This window comes from Solea solea, chromosome 18, assembly GCF_958295425.1.
Source record: "Solea solea chromosome 18, fSolSol10.1, whole genome shotgun sequence".
Classification (NCBI taxonomy): domain Eukaryota; kingdom Metazoa; phylum Chordata; class Actinopteri; order Pleuronectiformes; family Soleidae; genus Solea; species Solea solea.
This window is the reverse complement of record NC_081151.1, coordinates 21,695,973-21,714,091: the sequence shown is the minus strand read 5'-3', so window position 1 is coordinate 21,714,091 and position 18,119 is coordinate 21,695,973. Positions and strand designations below refer to the sequence as shown.

Sequence of the window (18,119 nt, the reverse complement as noted above, 5' to 3'; positions counted from 1 at the left end):
CATATCGGGGGTATCTTGACTACTTTTTTAAAGCCATTATTGGCCAATACAGATATTTTACCAATAGCATTGTGAATGTTGGTCTCCTGGAATGAAAGGTGAAGCCTGGGAAGTAGCAGTTAGCCACCAGGGGGCGACAAAATGAACTCTTTTTTTGAATGGAAGCCAATGGGAAAAAGAGCTTCTAGTTGATTTAAAGCATCTGTAAACATTTTCCTGAAATCAATGATGCCATTTAGAGGAAAATAAATGATGAAGTACAGCAAATATGATTGGACACCAGTGTAACGAGAGCTGGTGCTGTTTAATTGGTGACGTCGCTTCAAAACAGGAGTTTGTTGTACAGCCGGAGTCCATTTTTATACACAGCCTTTGCTCTCGCTCCGTCTCCCTTTTCACTCTTTGTCTTCCCGCACTCCCACAACCCATCTTTGTATCTGACCTCATTGTCCGGTCATCAGCGAGGAACCAGGGAGAGAAGATGGAGCAAGAGCACGAGATGTGCCCATGCGGCTTATATCTTCCCCCCCGATAGGTCCACAAGGAGCTGAGAGCTGCTCTGCGTCTGATTAATAATAAATGAGTCTGATCCGTGGGCCTAACTGTGTGCGTCCACTCTCTGCTCCACCTCCTCCTCCTCTTCCTCACCTGTAATAAGTGAGGAGGAGAGACTCGGGCCCATAACGGCACTGATGGGGAGTCCCATGAGAGACTTTCCCCTCCTCCGATCCTCCTCCTATCCACTCCCTGACATCACTCTGTGCCAGCTTCTTCTGCGTTCATGTCCTCGCGCTCCTGAGACGAGTTTAAATGCAAATGGTTACACAAAAAAACAACAAAAAAACTGCAGCAGCATTGGACTTTTTGTAGCCCTGTTACAGGATTTGTAAATAATGACTTAAAATACCTAGAGAAGCATTTATTTCATTGTTTTTTTTTCTCCGAAAGAAAAGAGAATTTATTCAGGAATTGAGTGAATTTGCTCATTTACTCACCCGTTTACATTCCAGCCACGTTACTCTTCACTTATTATTTTTTCATACATGCATCCCAGGATATCTTAGGAACACGTTGAAGGGATTTCAGGTTTGGTACAAATGCTCAGACCTGAAGAATACTCTCTGATGATGAGAGGGGAAACATCTTTGAGAACGTCATATCTTGAGCGAATCCTTTCAGATTTGGTACAAATGTTGACTTGGACTCGTGGTTAAATTTAAAGGGTCAACAGTCAAACTTTCCTCAAAGTACATATTTCAAGTGTTTTCTATTTGGTCACCTCAGAGTACAGTTTTCCCTCTAAAAAAAACTCACATATATCCAGTTTTTATACAAGATGACATACCCACATTCTTCACAGCGGCACTGGCCAATTATTTTATTGATTTTCAGCTTTTATTTTATCGATTTTAATCCAAAATAGGACATTCACTGTGACTAACTCATAACTGATGTGATTCTGGGAAAACGATTGGAGTCGCGTAAACATTTCTGTTTTAACCAGCGCATTCTTTTGAGCTTTTTGTGTCTCAGTGAAAACATGCCAACAATGATTTCGCTCTTTTTTCCTCTAACTTATCAAACATAAAAGAGAATCTTGTCACCCCCAACCTCCCAAATTCCCTTTGTGAGACGAGTTGAGTTAAAAAGAGCCTACAGAAACGAGTCAATTCTTTGATATGTTCAGCCTGGCTTTTGTTGCAGGTGTGCCGTCATTCACGGTGGCTGCCGGGTTTATTAACAACAGAAATAGACTTCAGAGGAGCTGCTTGTTAGTGTGTGATTCGCCTGACAAAGTTATCATCTACAGTGAAGATGAAATGGTATTTGGCTGGCGAGCGACTTTAATTTCCCCCCACTGCCGGCATAAAAGCGTGTGACAGGCACAGAGCTGGATTAGTATTCAGTCGGCTATGGACAACAAAGCCGGTCGGTCTGTGTTTGCCCCGCGGCTGTTGTTTTGCTTTTGGGTGAGCTCACCTCTCTGGCCACAGCGACTCGTAGATATATCATATACTTTCATCTTCACTCTGCCTGTCATTCACAAATATGACCTAATCATGAAAAGTTGGACTCATATTTTTTTAATTTTTTTTTTAGAAATCATCACATTGTCAAAGCTTGGGTCTGCAATTGTGTCACAGTTGGAATCACAGGATAACTCATTATTTTAATGACTGTACCTGAAAATTATGATTAAGATTACCAGATTACCAAAATAGTTTGGATTCAATTCAAATATGATTGAATTACAGATTAGATTTGACGGGTCACATTTATGACTTCAGGCGTTTTGATTCTGACTCTCACCTGAATGTGTCTGTCCTTAGAACCTTGAATGAATAAATTATTGAGTGAATATTTATTTAAAAAAAAGACTCATAAAATAACAATGTAACAAACAAAAGGTATTGTTCAAAAAGGAGTAGGATGGAGCACATGCCTGCCTCTATTCTCTTCTTTTCCAACTTAAATCAGGTCTCTAGGATTTTCTTACAAAATAAACATATACTATTCATTCGAAACCTCCCCCTTCCTCTTCTCCATATCTTGATTTTAAAGCATTTTCTTAATTCTGTAATAGTTCTGCTTCCCTTGATTTCATTATCCAAACCTTAAAGCTGCATGATGCAAGTCTGGTCAGTTCTTCCTTCTGCCTTGATCTTGTAGAGCTGTGAATCAATTTCTTTCAAGACCTCCTGATTCTGAGGAATCTGGGTCGGTAACCCTGATCTTGCAAAGGCTGGTTTTCCCGTAACAGACAGTAGGGGGCAGTGGAGACAGACCTCAATCTCCCCACAACAAGACATTTAACGTATAACCATCACAATGACTGTGGAATTAGGTAAAAGTCCTGCATAGTTGTGCTATGATTAATCCCGTTGAAATTCAAACCATGCAGCCTAGAAGTGCCTCAGACCACCTGAAGAGGCGCTGTCCTTAAAACCATTTTAATTACCCTGCGATTATATCTGCAGAAGAAAAGTGATACATGATATCTAAAAACATACAGTATGTATTGTCTATATAGCGAAATGATTATAGTGAAACAAGCACAATTCATTTGAAAAATCACATATTTAGTCTAATAATCGTGTTTTATGGGGAAAATTATGTCTTTCATGATCTTTTTCTTGACTTGCTGTATATCCATCCAAGTGGCTCGATTAATTATAAACTAACAGATTTTAAGGCTCCTCAGTTGAGTTTTTAACCACTAGGGGTCTCTGTAAGTTTTCCTAACAGCGTCCTTCATGCTGTTTTTTTTAGTGTCTTATGGCATTTCTTCCACTGCAGAGGGACTAACAGTTGGTGGTGACAGCGTGGCAGTAAAGTGAGCAGACACAGACCACAAGCCAATGTAAACATTGCAGGTTTGAAGTCCTTCAATAAAAGGCTTTGCGAGGCAGGAACTGCATCCAGCGTGTTTGTTTGGCCTTGAGGATACACACAGTGTGATCTGGCGAGATACTCTGAGTCGAGACAAAACACCGTTTCTTTTTGTTTTCAGTGAAACCTCCACAGGGCACCAGAAATGTAAAAAACATCTGGGACAACGTCTTTATGGAGCCGGCAGTGACTGCGTCTACTTCTCGGGTTATGAAGAAAAATACTCGCCATTAAAGACAAAATCAATCTAAATGAAAACGGCGCGACTGTCAAAATGTCCCATCTCGGGAAAGAAGTCTTACCTCTTTGTCCTTGCTACCTGGGTATTGTTTTTGTTTTATTTATATGCTGTTCTTGACTGTTGTATCAGATCAGATTGTCTCTGAGTCAAAAACACATCTCCCTCAACCTTGAAGTCTGTGCTGCGCCACCATCTGGCAATGCAACATCGATTTGTAGCTCCACAGAAAGAGTGCACAGGTTTAACGCTTACAACTGCTATATCGTAAATTCACTGTATTTTCTTTCTCTCTAAAAACACAACGCTGCAGTTACTCATTAACAAATATTTGGTTTCCTCCCACTGTCCAAAAACCTGCAGAGGTTAATTGGACTCTCTAAAGTAGATTTTGGAACTATAAGTAGGATTTAAAATTCTAACTAGTTTTTTTCAAATTATAAGTAGATTTTGGAATTATAAGTAGATTTAGGAACTATAAGTAGATTTAGGAACTATAAGTAGATTTAGGAACTTTAAGTAGATTTTGGAATTTTAAGTAGATTTTGGAATTATAAGTAGATTTTGGAATTATAAATAGATTATGGAACTATAAGTAGATTTAGGAACTATAAGTAGATTTAGGAACTTTAAGTAGATTTTGGAATTTTAAGTAGATTTTGGAATTATAAGTAGATTTTGGAATTATAAATAGATTATGGAACTATAAGTAGATTTTGGAACTATAAGTAGAATTTAGTATTATAAGTAGATTTTGGAATTATAAGAATATTTTGGAATTTTAAGTAGATTTTGGAATTATAAGTAGATTTTGGAATTATAAATAGATTATGGAACTATAAGTAAAATTTAGAATTATAAGAAGATTTTGGAATTATAAGTAGATTTTGGAATTATAAGAAGATTTTGGAATTATAAGTAGATTATGGAACTATAAGTAGATTTAGGAACCTTAAGTAGATTTTGGAATTATAAGTAGATTTCGGAATTATAAGAAGATTTTGGAATTATAAGTAGATTTTGGAATTATAAATAGATTATGGAACTATAAGTAAAATTTAGAATTATAAGAAGATTTTGGAATTATAAGTAGATTTTGGAATTATAAGAAGATTTTGGAATTATAAGTAGATTATGGAACTATAAGTAGATTTAGGAACCTTAAGTAGATTTTGGAATTATAAGTAGATTTCGGAATTATAAGAAGATTTTGGAATTACAAGTAGATTTTGGAACTATTAATAGATTATGGAACTATAAGAAGATTTTGGAATTACAAGTAGATTTTGGAACTATAAATAGATTATGGAACTATAAGTAGATTTTGGAATTAGAATAAGTAGACACATTTTCATTCATCTGTGTCGGGGACAGCTGTTCCAGGAGGCATCGTGTTTTCCATCTGTATGGTCATCTGTGGTCTTGTCAACGCGATATTTCAAGAATTTTTGAGGGATTATGTTTAAATTTGGCACAAACGGACACTTGGACGTTAGGAAGAGCAGACAAGAATTTGGTGGTCGACACTCAAAGTTAAAACCACTTTTATGCCTTTTATATATTCGTCATCTGAAGGTCTCGAGTTGAGTTTTCCTTCAAATTGGGTTCAAACATAGAGTTGTTTAATCACAAGTCGATCATCAGTCAGGTATGTTGCTGTGTAGTCCCAGAAAAAAAGAGTTTATCATGTTTAATGAAACTGTTAATTCCAGTTTCCCTTCGAGAGCCTAATGTGCTGACAAACACGGGATTTTCTCAGGTACGTCGTTAAAACTTTTCTTTGAGCAAAGCTGATTAATTTCACCTGATGTTGTGTGAAAGAAAACGCTTTAATTATGGTGAGGAAATTGCTCAACGCCTGTTTTAATTGATGCGATAAAGACATTGTAAAAGGATATGAATAAAACATGTTCAATGGGGAGGAGGGGGGGTGAGATAAATCTTGGTCTCTTCGGAAGAGCAGTCATTTGTTTCAATATGAATAAGATTTCACGTTTATATCTGTTTTGACTTCAGACTGCAGACTATGAATTAGTAATGATTATGATTTGTGACAAGATGTGGACGAGGGAGGGAAAGAGAACATATTCTTGCAAGCTTGTTTACAAAGGCTCTTTTTTTGTGTGTGTTTGGGAAATGCTTCATCCAGGAAAAAAATGTCAACAGTGTTCAGTGTCTGGTAGATCTTCTCGCACCAATGAGCATTCCTGCTTCCTGCATACAGTATCATTCAACCCACCGCGAGGTGACCCGCAGCTGCTTTGAAGTTTTTTTTTTCCAGTGCCATTTTGTTTTTCTTCTTATTTTGAAATGGTAAGAGACCAATGTAGCCATGCTTCACATCAGCTGTCAATCACACTACAGCCACACCCCTACCGCATACCCTGCTTCATCTAGTTGCTTGACTCTAATGTTGCTTTTCCACTACATGGTCACGCCTCGCCTCGTCACGACTCGACTCCACGCGGCTTTGGTTGGCTTTCCATTACGATATAGTGCCTCCTCAACGTGGGCGGGGTCATCACAGCGTGGCTGTATGAAAGTGCTGTGACTTTGTTTTATACAGTACGTGACAGACACACACTAGTGACTAGTGACTTGTAAAGCAGCTTTTTTCGGTGTAACTGAATCATTAGAATCAGATAATAGAACTGAAATATATATTGCAATTCTAGACATTTCCTTTGCTAAATGTTGGAGATTAATGTTTTTTCTTTAGGATTATAAAACTTTTAACTGATCTACAGTTCGGCATTGTTCGGTTTGATTCTTGAGTCGGATGTCGCGCTAATGACTCTTCCAGTGACCACTTGGACCAATCAGTGGACGGCAGTGTGACGACTTCACGCATAGTATCCACTCGGCATCCCCTGTACCCCTGTACTAAAAAAAAGTACCAGGTACTATCGCTAATGGAAAAGCGGAAAAAAAACGTGCTGTGGCGAGGCAAGTCGTGCTGGGACCATGTAGTGGAAAAGCAGCACAAGAGACCATATTTGGTTTGTCTATAACATTATAAATCAAGTGGAAAATCAGGTCATTTTCTGCATACAAACCAGTGGAGCTGCCCCCTGTTGGCCATATTAAAGAGAACCTCACTTTTGGCCTCACTTTTCAGATCCAGAGACAAAGTAATTTAAAACAAAGAAATACAGTATATATTCAGGGAAAGACACGGTTTTAAAGCTTCTCCATTATCCTGGTTACCATGGTGATTAGTCTTGCACCATGTGATTGTTTTTTTTGGTCCAGAGAAATCTACGAAGGCAACTGGAGATGCTCAGAGCTGCTTCACAAATCTGGCCTCTGAAAAATACACTTTTGCTCTCTCTCCTCATTGGGAACAATTAAAAAAACAAAGTCCCCGGTTCTTGTTATAAAACACAATATAGCCACTGGCCTTGAGGCGTTTTTCAAATAAATGCAGCCCGACTTGGATGTTACATCAGGGCACTCTTGATCAGCCTTGTTAGCCATCCTATTCCTGGTTTAAAAATAGCCGAGTGTGTTCAATTACAGGGTGGGCTCAAATGGAGATGGATCTCCTCCTTGTAGATAGTGATGGCCGCTGTTGCCCCACAGGCTCCGTGAAGTTACATGAATCTCCACAGTGAACTAAGTAGCCAGAACTTTAACAAAATGTGTGGAATGCAAACGGGCAATAAGTTCAGTCTCCATTGGAAACACAAGTTTTAGTGGCTTATTTTTTTTAGAATGAAAGAAGTTACTTCACTTGGAAATATGCTTGATTTAGGGCCGGTTGACATGAACAAAAAAATCCCCAAAAGCTTCTGATTAGTACCAAAAAATACCGGAAGATAAAGAGTTGTTTTTGCTCCTGAGTGAAAGGTGAATCAACCATTTATTTGTGGTCTTGAACCTTTTCATGGGCAGAAAATGACAAACGCAGAGTCAGTCCACATACACAGAAGAATGAAACCGTGTTTTCCACCTGCTTGTTTCAGTGCAGGGAATAGTAAATGACAAAAATACAGTAAATAAACAAGAGAAACTGTTCACTGATCTGCTTTAAAACTTTCAAAGCGGCAGCATTTGAAGCGTGCTATTCCTCCTATTGTGTTTGCATATTGTATATTGAACTCCTAGCAATTGTTGGAAGTCGTGTTAGTGAATTATCATCCAGCCTGGAGGTGAAGTGTGATTGTTGCAGGTGTTTACAGTGAAGCAGCAGCAGCAGCAGCAGCAGCAGCAGCAGCAGCAGCAGCAGCAGCAGCAGCTGCTCGTGGATTTTTAATCTCTGTGTGAGAGAGATCTCTGTGGTGGTAGCGGGGAGGAAGAGCGTGGGAGGGAAGAGCTGAAGCCTGACTAACTTGGCCGACTTCCCACGTGGAAGGTTGTGATGAAACGCAGCGCGCCGCTTTGTCCGCTCCCATCTGCGTCTTCCGCTCCTCGTCTTTGAGTCCGCCGCTCCTTCAGTCCTCCTGATCTCCATCAGCCGTTTGTTCTCCTCTCTCGTCCGTCGCTCCGACTTAAGCCTGTTCCCTCCAATTTCCTGTGCGTCTTCATCTCTGCCTTCCACTATTACTGTCCACATCTGTTATGAAACTGCTGCTCGCGGTTTGTTTGTATTGAACCAAACATGTTTTCACCTCGGGTTTGGCTCTACATATGAGGGTGGGCTGAGATGTTCATACGCTGACGAAGAAGGAACAAGCGCGCATGCATTAATTTCAACCTTCCGTGATACTAACAGCTTTGTTTCCTTCCCAGATAAACCCACATTTGATTGCTAATTAAGAAAATGAGTATAAATATGAATATTTATGGGCAAAATTTGACACAGCGGTGTCTCCCTACAAGGACATTCATGCTGACATGGTTGCTATTTTAGGGGATGATGCTCCAGGTTTAGGCAGGTAAATTCAAAAGGGCTAGGGAGAGCCTTGAAGGCTTGAAGACCCGAGGTTCTGCACGTCCTGCTACAGCCACCACCCGAGAAAACATTGATGGTGTTCACCACATGGTGATGGAAGACAAACGTTCAAGACTGTTAATGAGATAGCATCTCCCAGGCAAGAAGAACAAGAACATTCTGCCCAACAAACTTGGCATGTCGCAGGAGAACTTGGCCTGTTTTGAACGTTTCTTCACCCAGGATGAGGTCCACCACCTTGAGTTAGAGACAAAAAGGCAAAACAGGCAATGGAAATGTCTGATGTTGAGGACCTTTTTGACGATCAGGATGAGAGCTCCTGTACCAAAAGCGTCGAAGTGTGACAACACCAATGGAATAGTATGTAGACCTCAGTGGAGACTTGCATCATGGTCAGCCTATGGTCAGGACTTTTCAGCCCCTCCCTTGTAGCATGTTCTGTAATCCAAAATATGATGTCAGGCTTATTTTTATGTTCTGTAAGTATTTTCACGATGAATCAATTAGTTGTTTGGTTCATAAAATGTTCATAAAACACCTAAGTGGCTGAGAAACCCAACTAATTGGTTATCAAAAAAGTCAATGATTAATTTAGCAATCGATTCATAATTGATCAGTGGTCCCAGCTCTAGTGTGATGTGTCACATGACAGCATTGATCTTTCACCTCTGTTCCTCCTCTTACACAGATATCGATCTCGCTCTGTGACCACAGCCTCATTTCTGCCATAAAATCACAACGGTCCCTCTCATTCTGTTTTCACGCCGTTCTGTACAGAACTGTGAGGTGAAATAAGGTCGTAAAAGAATGCACATTTTAACCGGCTTTGTGAAAGACATTTATTGTCTCCTTCTTTGGCCCCTCTTCTGTCTCCCTCTTTTGTTTTTCCTCCCCTAACCCGTCGAGCGGGGAGACGCTGATATCTTTTCACGTGGGTCGTTCATCAGCGCCGTGTCGCTCTTTAAGCAGTAAGCGGGAAGCCAGATCAATAAGACGGCTGGACGGATGGCTCTCTTAAGAGTCCTCTTCAGCCTGAAGAGATAAGGGATTTTTCCTTTCTTTTTAAATGGATGGCACTTTATGAAGTCACGCAGGATTGGTGTGGGAGCAATGAACGACGATCAAAACGTATCGCGGGCCATTATTAAGTTAGGCTGAGGCGTTTAAATTGAAAAAGGGGTAAAAGTTTTGGAGTAATAATATCTTTGCGAGGATTCTCGCTGGGATTCTGCGCCAATGTGCAGTTTCTAACCAGACGTCCAACCTCTGAAAGAGAACAAGCACTTTCGTCAGCTGCACCTGAAACACTGTAGGAGAATTAAAGCAAATGGTGGTTAATTGTTGACAGAAATGTATCACACACTTAGCATCTCGCCCGCCAGTCGAATCAGGTAATGTAACTACACACTGTGTCGTGAAAGGGCCGAGTGAATCAAAGCACTACTTTAGCAAGGGTTGCATTAAGTATGAATTTAATCACTTAAAAAAAACAGTAGGACTGCAGACTTTCTGCACCCTGTTTGCACAAAGCTGTTAAATGTGATGCTTTTACGCAGGCATTTGTGTTACCAAAGATCTGTGGCAGCCTTCCATTGGGCTACCTTATCTTACTCCAAATTTCTGAATGAATAACGATCAATACAGAATTGAATTGAGCACTTATTTTCCCTTTTACGCTTAAACATTTCTCCTTTTCAATTCCATAGCAGCTTGAATGTCTTTAATCTCGTAAACATCACCATTCATTTGCTATGAGCTAAATATACAACATCCTCCCTCCATTGAAGACTATTCTTGCATTTCCAAATCTCTCAAGGATGTAGGAGTTGACCCGCACATCAGACAGGATCTCGCAACTCCTCATAGATCACCTTCATTTAATGGGTTGTGGTTTCGGGGACTTGAGCTCCAGCAAGTATTCTTGTTTTCCGGCGTGTGTACAAAAGTCATTCTTGCGATACTTCCGTCTTCGGGTCGTCTCTTCGGCTGCAGCTGAATGTTTGGTTTGCAGCATTTAAGGGTTTATGTGACAAAGAGGAAAGTCGTTTAACTACCAGAAAGTGGGTCTGATGTCAAAGGTCAAGGCTCCTCAATGTCGTTATAAACAGAGGTGGGTGGTCGGGGATTTATTGTAGCTTCTGCCTTTGCTAGTAGAGATGTCAGTTCTTCGAAGCTCAGCGAGGCTCTGCCCGTCACTGACCGGACCAGTCTTTCCCAGAATCCTCGCTACCATGCTGCGATGTACTTCCATACTCATCAGTTCACTATTCGAGGGTCGTCCTGAGATCTGGATCTTAATCAGCTCACTTGAAAGTGCACACATTATCTGATTGGACAACTTAACAGAGGCCTCGTCTCGATATAAATCTCTTAAATGGTCTGACACCAACTCCAGGTGTACTGTACGCCTTTTGCATTGAGTTCTTATTCTTCACATAAGGTTAACTTATGTGAAAAATAACATGTGTTTAAAATGATATCACATGTTACATGATATTATTATAATTGTGTTTGTGGCTACATGATGCCCAGCTATTGAGATTTAGGTCACCATTAAAGGGAGTTTTACTATGATTCAGCTGTTTTTCATTTTTGAGCCAAATTTTGTGTTCACTCATCAGAACCGATGTGAACGACATGTCATAAAACCTACATGTGCACATTTCTCTTTCTTTACAGTTGATGGGGTTTTTGTTTAATTGATGTATGGATCATTGGTCCTGAGACTTTTTTTTTTTTTTTAAACCTCTTTACCACTTGCCAACACTGATGTTAGCCGAAATATAGGGAGCCAGGGCCAGGCAGCTACAGGAAGGCTGGCGGGAAATCAGCAGCAGGCGATGACAGTCAGGGGAATGGAGCTGAGATGGAAGGATATGTTGATGCTTATGTATTTGTATGCACACACACTCACAGAATCACACACTGTCTTTATTTTTTATTTTTTATTTTTTTTCCCCCCGTCTATCTTCTATACAACTTCCAAAGTGTGAAAGCAGCAAGGGGAAGTGCAGTGAGCCACAAACACACACACACACACACACACAATGTGTGTGAGACGCTAACAAACAACCTCTCCAAGACATGTCACCCCCTCGAGGCAATTCTGCATCGAGCGCAAAGAACATTTGAGGTTTGATATCTTGGTCTATTTTATTTGCTCAAATGTGGAAAACACTGAAAAAAGGAGCAGGGAAAACACACTAAAAAACAGGCGGACCCCACAGTGCTACAAAAATTGTATCCAGCAGGAGGAAGAAAGGATAACTCGAGACGACAAACGGCAACGACGGCTTGTCGTCAAAATTCAGTGGAAAGTGGTCCGAAAAGAATCAGCTGCACCCAGAGCCAAATAAACTGATTACATTTAACTCACGCTAAGAAGAATCGGGCAGCTGATTTTTGTGTTTCTAACATCCAGCGGAGCCATCTTTTTTAGAAGTGGCAGGCTGTTGTGACTCGCTATTTACTGTCAATGTTGAATTTTAACCACTTCTGTAGTAGCAGCCAAAAAGTTCACAGCGTCTTCCAGACTTACTGGTGTTGTTTGCATCGCACCACGCCATCCGCGCCGCAGGAACTCGGCCGACTCGAGCCAAATTGTTCCCTGACCATTTTGCCACACTCTCTCCTTTTTGTTTTTTTCCAGCTACATATGTGTCGTAGATGCTTTTTCCAAACTTGCGTTTGTGCGTAAACTTGCCGTGCGAAATATGCCATGGCCTTCTGGTGTTAAATGTTGCCCTGCCTACTTCCTGCAGGGTTAGGGGATGTGCTTTGTTCATCTGGCGGCAAATTGAAGCACATGCAAGTCACGGTGTTGAATTTACGACCTCGTAAACCGTCTCTGAAAGCTCGTGGAACGTGCGAAGCTCAGCAAAGTCGGAGATTTTTAACCTCTCACAAGCCGACAATCATGTTTCAAAGCGTCACTAAACACTAAGCCACTTTTTTGGCAAACCAGTGTATATTGGTATCTGTTTTATTTAGTTAAGCTTTATTTAAGCAGGAATAAAACTCATTGAGATTAAAAATCCCAAAACAGGAAGCAGTACGTAGAATAATAAAACCAATTCAGTCATACTGCTTACTCGATTCAATATAAAGGAAGCAAAGTATAAATGAAAAATCTACTTAAAGTATACAGTGTGGAGTATAAAAGCATATAATCAGCAAATATTCCGATTTCTGTTTCTGGCATTGGGCTAAAGGGGTTTAGTTACCCTGTAAACTGGAGTTGATTCTCAGATGATCAGGTGAAAGCATCCCGGTTGTCCTCTTGCTTGATTGCTCTGTTTGACTTATCTCTTTTGTTTCCTGTCTGTCCACACAGTTGCTTCCTGTCCCTACTCCTCGTGGCCGCCGTGGTGTGGAAGATCAAACAGAGCTGTTGGGCGTCACGGCGACGAGAGGTAAGTTTGGAGACGGAAAGAGCTCTGATCAAATATTGGTCTTTTCCTCCTCGCAGGCAGGTGAATTAAAAAAAAAACCATGCAAACATACTTCTGGTTATATTTATTTTGTTCACAGCAGAGTTGTTGTTAAGGCTCGATGTTGCTGGTCAGTGTAGCTCAGGTTTTTCTCAAATTGCAAACTTCATCCATTTACAATAAGGTTAAAAAAAAAAAAATCTGGAAATTCATCTGCATATAGAGTGATACACAACCTCAAGTGTCCAGCACTTAAGTTAAGTAGCAATTAAGTAAAGGCATTTTAAAAGTGCCTTTTGCAGGTAGACTGACATCAGGGCTGTGACGATTATTCGATAAATGTATTCGTAAATTAATCGACAACTGTTTTGATTATTTGTGTTTTTTTTCACTAATTAAAATGGGCGTTCAGATTTTTCAGCTTCCTAAATGTGAGTGTGAATTGTTAGTTGCAGCCCTACTGACATCAAATAGATATAGCATCAAAATATTAGTATTGATATGTATGAATTGACTGATTAATTGAATGATAGGAAAAGTCATATTTTATATGTTTCTATCAGTGGATCGAGGAAAAATACTGTGATGCCGTGTAGTTTTTAAGATACAGTGATGTAAAACCAAAGTAAAATATGGGGATTATCTAAATTGACTGTAGGTGTGAGAGTAAGAGTGAATGGTGGTTTGTCTACGTATGCGGTCCTGTGATGGACTGGCGATCTGTCCAGTTTGTGACCCCGCCTATCGCCCTATGTCAGCTGAGATTGGCACCACTTCCCCCCCTGCAACCCTTATGTGGAGAATTGGTAGAAGATGGATGGGTGGATTTACTTGGTCCAGGGAAAATCGAAAAAGAAATCTCCCAGCAGCCTCAGCGTTTGACTAACTGAGGCTGACGGAATGTTTTGACGAGCAGCTTGGCAAAGACAAACTTCCTAATCCCCACTTGTGAAAAGCAGTTTAGAATTTTGAGTTTGTCATGTTTTATGGAGTGTTTTTTTGTTTTTTTTTTGTTCAGTCACATTTTCCTGAAGAGTTTGGACCAACATTTAGATGAGTGGCTGGAAAGGTGTTTGTTCCTGTGGGTGGGTGTGTGTGCAGGGCAGCGTCTGAGAGGAACGCAGGCTAATGTTGTGTTTAATATGAACTTAAGGTTTGTGTTTTTCACACTCGCTGAACAAACTCGAGTGCCTTTCGTGGCGGTTGCCTCGCCTCAGAGTGTGCCGCCACGACTCTGACCTCTTGGTGCCTCTTAACACCTTCCCCCTTCACCTGCTCCCACTCGGGCGTCTCTCAACCACGACGGTCCAGCGGTTCCCCACTACTGACTGACCTTTTAAACAAAATTAGTACTGGACCTTTTGTTAAGAGGATTGAGGGCCACAGAAAACTGTTTGGTCCAATAATTTCTCAAAAACAATGGGAAAAAAGCTTTTTGATGACAACATGGTTTCCTAAAATACCCATATTTTCAGCCAACCTGGAAATACTATATTTTAAACCAATTCCCAAATATATAAATGCAGAGAAGTTGATTGTTATCAACTTTTTTGACTTGAAAAGCCTGGATGTACCTTAAGCAAACACATAAGGGAGTTGGGAGATGTTGGCAATTGAATTCTGAGTTGCCTTTTAGTCTGGATTTGTGTGTATTTATTTTAAATGTCACAGCTAAAAAGGAAGTCATGATTCATTTACTTTAACATGTCCTGGAAAATATTCGGTTACCAATAAGTGGGTCCCCTTTGAGTGAATTCTATCATCCAGAATCACAAACACATTCATTACAGTCTCTTTTTCCAATCTTTTGGATGACATAGTGTTGCCTTTTTCATGCTATGAGATTATCTGAAAGACTGAATTTAAAAATTATTCACACCAAGTGGCTGTGATGGCGTTCTTGTCTTGTCAGACAGCAGGTGGCCAAACATACATAAGTGCCTTTTTCCGTGATGGTTTATAATATTTCTTTTCCCTGACTTGGCTGCACTTAAATCCTGTGCTAAAACTGTGTCTGTGGGGTCACAGGGCTAATAATATAATAATCTTCATGCCTTTGTCCTTCATTGTGGTGGACACGGCTCCAAATTTCACTTGACCTCATGGAGTCTGTTGCCAGACAAACATGATTTACAACCCAAATTGCCATCAGTGTCACAGTAAACGCTGTGTACGTTTATTCCCCACTGCAGAATACATAACCATGAATCAATAAAATATTACAGATATACAGGAAGATCAATCTGTGAGCCCACAGAGACGTGAATTGATTCCTGACTTGAGGAAAGAAAGTGGAGGCTGTGAGGGAAAGCAGATACATTAGTTATAAAGTGAGCACCTGCTATCGCGGATGTCAGGTTGAATTAGGGAAGTGACGACCTCAGAAATACTCAGCAGTAATGTTTGGCCTCTAACACACACACACACACACTCACACAGTCAGAAAATCAGTCAGCTCTCTGTGAAATATTATGTTTGGATGTAATAATTTTCAGAGCTTGTTCACTACTGTCAGAATTTCACTTTACTTGATATACAGTCCAAGGTAAGGTTTGGTTTTAGCAGAACTTTAATGACCATGTGAAATAATCACCCAAACTTTTTGCTGAAATACAACCAGAAACTATGTTTTCAGTATTGAAATACAGATAATTGTGACAAAAAAAACACAGCTTTTATAGGTTAAAGTGAAAGCTCCTCTTACACTTACACTCTCTCTTAAACCTTGACTGACACCATAATTAATGTCATTGTTGAAACCGGTCTATTCTACTTTTTCATATGGAAAACGTCTGCTGTGAAAGGGTTCATTCAAGACATGATCGATCATTACATACCCGTGTCGAATGATCCTGCTCGTATATACTGTACGACCAACGCTCACACACGTCAGTACATTGAAAATGTCAAAGACAGATTTTTGACAGACATAAAGTCATAATTTTCCAAGAGGCAACCAGTCCTGACATCACAGATAAAAATGTGATCTCCAGTTTTGGAGCCTTGAAAATCCCCAATTTGGCCGACACCACGTTGGTGTTTTGCAAATGCCTACTGGACGATACCAGCTGTCAATCACACTGGTGTTCACGTCCACATTTTATTTTCTTCTAAAGAGAACATAATTTACAAAATTGACATCATGTTTACTCATGCTAGGAACTTCTTCAAGAAAACTAGATCCAGATTCTGGCAAAAGACTCTGGAAGCTGGTTGGCAGAGGATCCTTTTATTCGGTCCTCACAACAATAGTACCTGGAAAGTTCTACTCGCAAGAAAACCAAGAAATGGAAAAGGTTCCTGTATTCTGGAGTAAAAGCTCTGATTTTAGGGTCGGAATTTACATAGTGGTTTCAGCTACCCGGGAGTCTCTGTGGCTGTGAGGGATCAGATTTGACCAGTGGGCCATAGGGGCTTGTGTAGAGGGAGTGTGTTTCTTTGGGGAGGGTGATTCAGCCAATGAGATTGTGTGCGGGAGATTTGAATGGGACAATGGATGTACTTTTTACAGTAGCCGTTTATTGTTGGTAGTCTTGGCAGTTGGTCAGATCTAGGTTCAGCAACATTATGTGCCCGAAGAATGAGGTCAGCTGACTACCTGAATATACTGAATGACCAGATTATTCAATCGACAGATTTTTTTTCTTCCCTGATGGCACGGGCATATTCCAAGATGACAATGCCAGGATTCATCCAGCTCAAATTGGGAAAGAGTGTGGTGAAAATGTCTCATGCTCCCTGAACCAGAGTCCAGACCTTAACCCCACCGAGAATCTTTGGGATGTCCGACTCTGCCATCATCAATACAAGATCTTTGTGAAAAATTGGTGCAACACTAGACGGAAATAAATCTTGTGACTTTGCAGAAGCTTATCGAAACAATGCCACAGCGGATGAGTGCCGTAATCAAAGCTAAAGGTTATTTTTTGTCTTTCAATAGTGCCTGTCTGGAGGAGGTTTGGGGTGTGATTACGATGGTGTGAAAGCAGTGATAGGGGCAGGAAAGCGGTAGTGGTGGCTTTGGAAATGTAAATGTGTAGGTAGTAAGGGCTTTAGATATGTATATCTGTGGGCACTCAATGCTACTGGGTCTTTTTTCCTGGCTCCAAAGACATAGAAAACCACCAAAAATCCAACATTAAAGTGGTTTGAATACAACAAATTGTGTATAAACAAACATTTTCTGTTTTTGTACAAGCTCATTATCTTAACCCAGTTTTTGTAACCAAGTGCTGTAAGTAGAAGCCGCACAAACACAAAGAAGACAATATCAGGAAAGTGGTTTGGAGAGAAAAAACTATAATTACCGTCATGCAGAAATAAACACACTTGCAGATCTGCCTTCACACGTAACACATATACATTCGCCGTGTTAACACAGTGTGACACATCATTTCAGGCGAACACAAACCTAATCATGTTTTTCCGCGAGGTCAACTCTTACTCGTTACGGCCGCCTGCTTCCTTGACACCGGGACTGCGGTGCACTCTTTTCAGCAGTTTCTCCCTTCAGCTTTCGTTCCTACACTCAACCCCAGATCCCGGCATGTTACTCTGCGCTTGCATCACCCGTACAGTGACACAGTTGCATTAATTATGCCCACATTCACCTCAGTTTAGGCTGCACTGCAGTGGGAAGTGGTGGTTGTTTTTCATTTTATGTTGGCGTCGTAGGTTCACAGGAATTTACGACATTAGCCATGAGCCTTGTACTTCTTACTGCTGGCTGCTTATCATATTGCCTTAGGGGTTAAAGCTTCTTGTATAGTCACGGTCAATATTCCGACTCTCTCTTTCTGGATAACGGTGTTAGCTTTAACCCCTTAAATGTGGACACCATTGTGAGCACTTAATCCTCAGAAAAACTCTAAAAACTGGACTTGAAAGCAACTCTTTGGAAGTTGTCTGTTTCTTTGAGCTTCAAGGTGTGTGTGTGTGTGTGTATCTTTCTGGTTCAGAATGTTGGCGCACAGTAAAAGGTGACATGAATAAAATGAATGCCTCCCATGATGGATGCCTCAGGAACTTAAGGTGGAGTTTGTAGCCTTAAAAGATCTTAGATGATGAAACGTACCAGAAATGCAAAGACGGGAGAGGGTTGTGGTGCCGGAAGTGACATACTCGCATACTCACTTCTTCTCTATGCCTAACCCTAAACTCCGGGGTG

General features: G+C 40.6%; 1 protein-coding gene across 2 annotated transcripts in view; it reads left to right on the top strand.

The window, feature by feature from the left end:
- Positions 1 to 18,119, top strand: part of atrn (attractin) — a 132,305-nt gene that overhangs the window by 76,281 nt on the left and 37,905 nt on the right. For both annotated transcript variants that reach the window (XR_009233723.1, XM_058614705.1), the window contains exon 26: positions 12,856 to 12,934. Coding sequence is in view for 1 of the 2 variants with exons in the window: in XM_058614705.1 (XP_058470688.1) it covers positions 12,856 to 12,934 (79 nt within the window). In the remaining variant the exon portion in view is untranslated. The remainder of the gene's footprint in view (positions 1 to 12,855; positions 12,935 to 18,119) is intronic.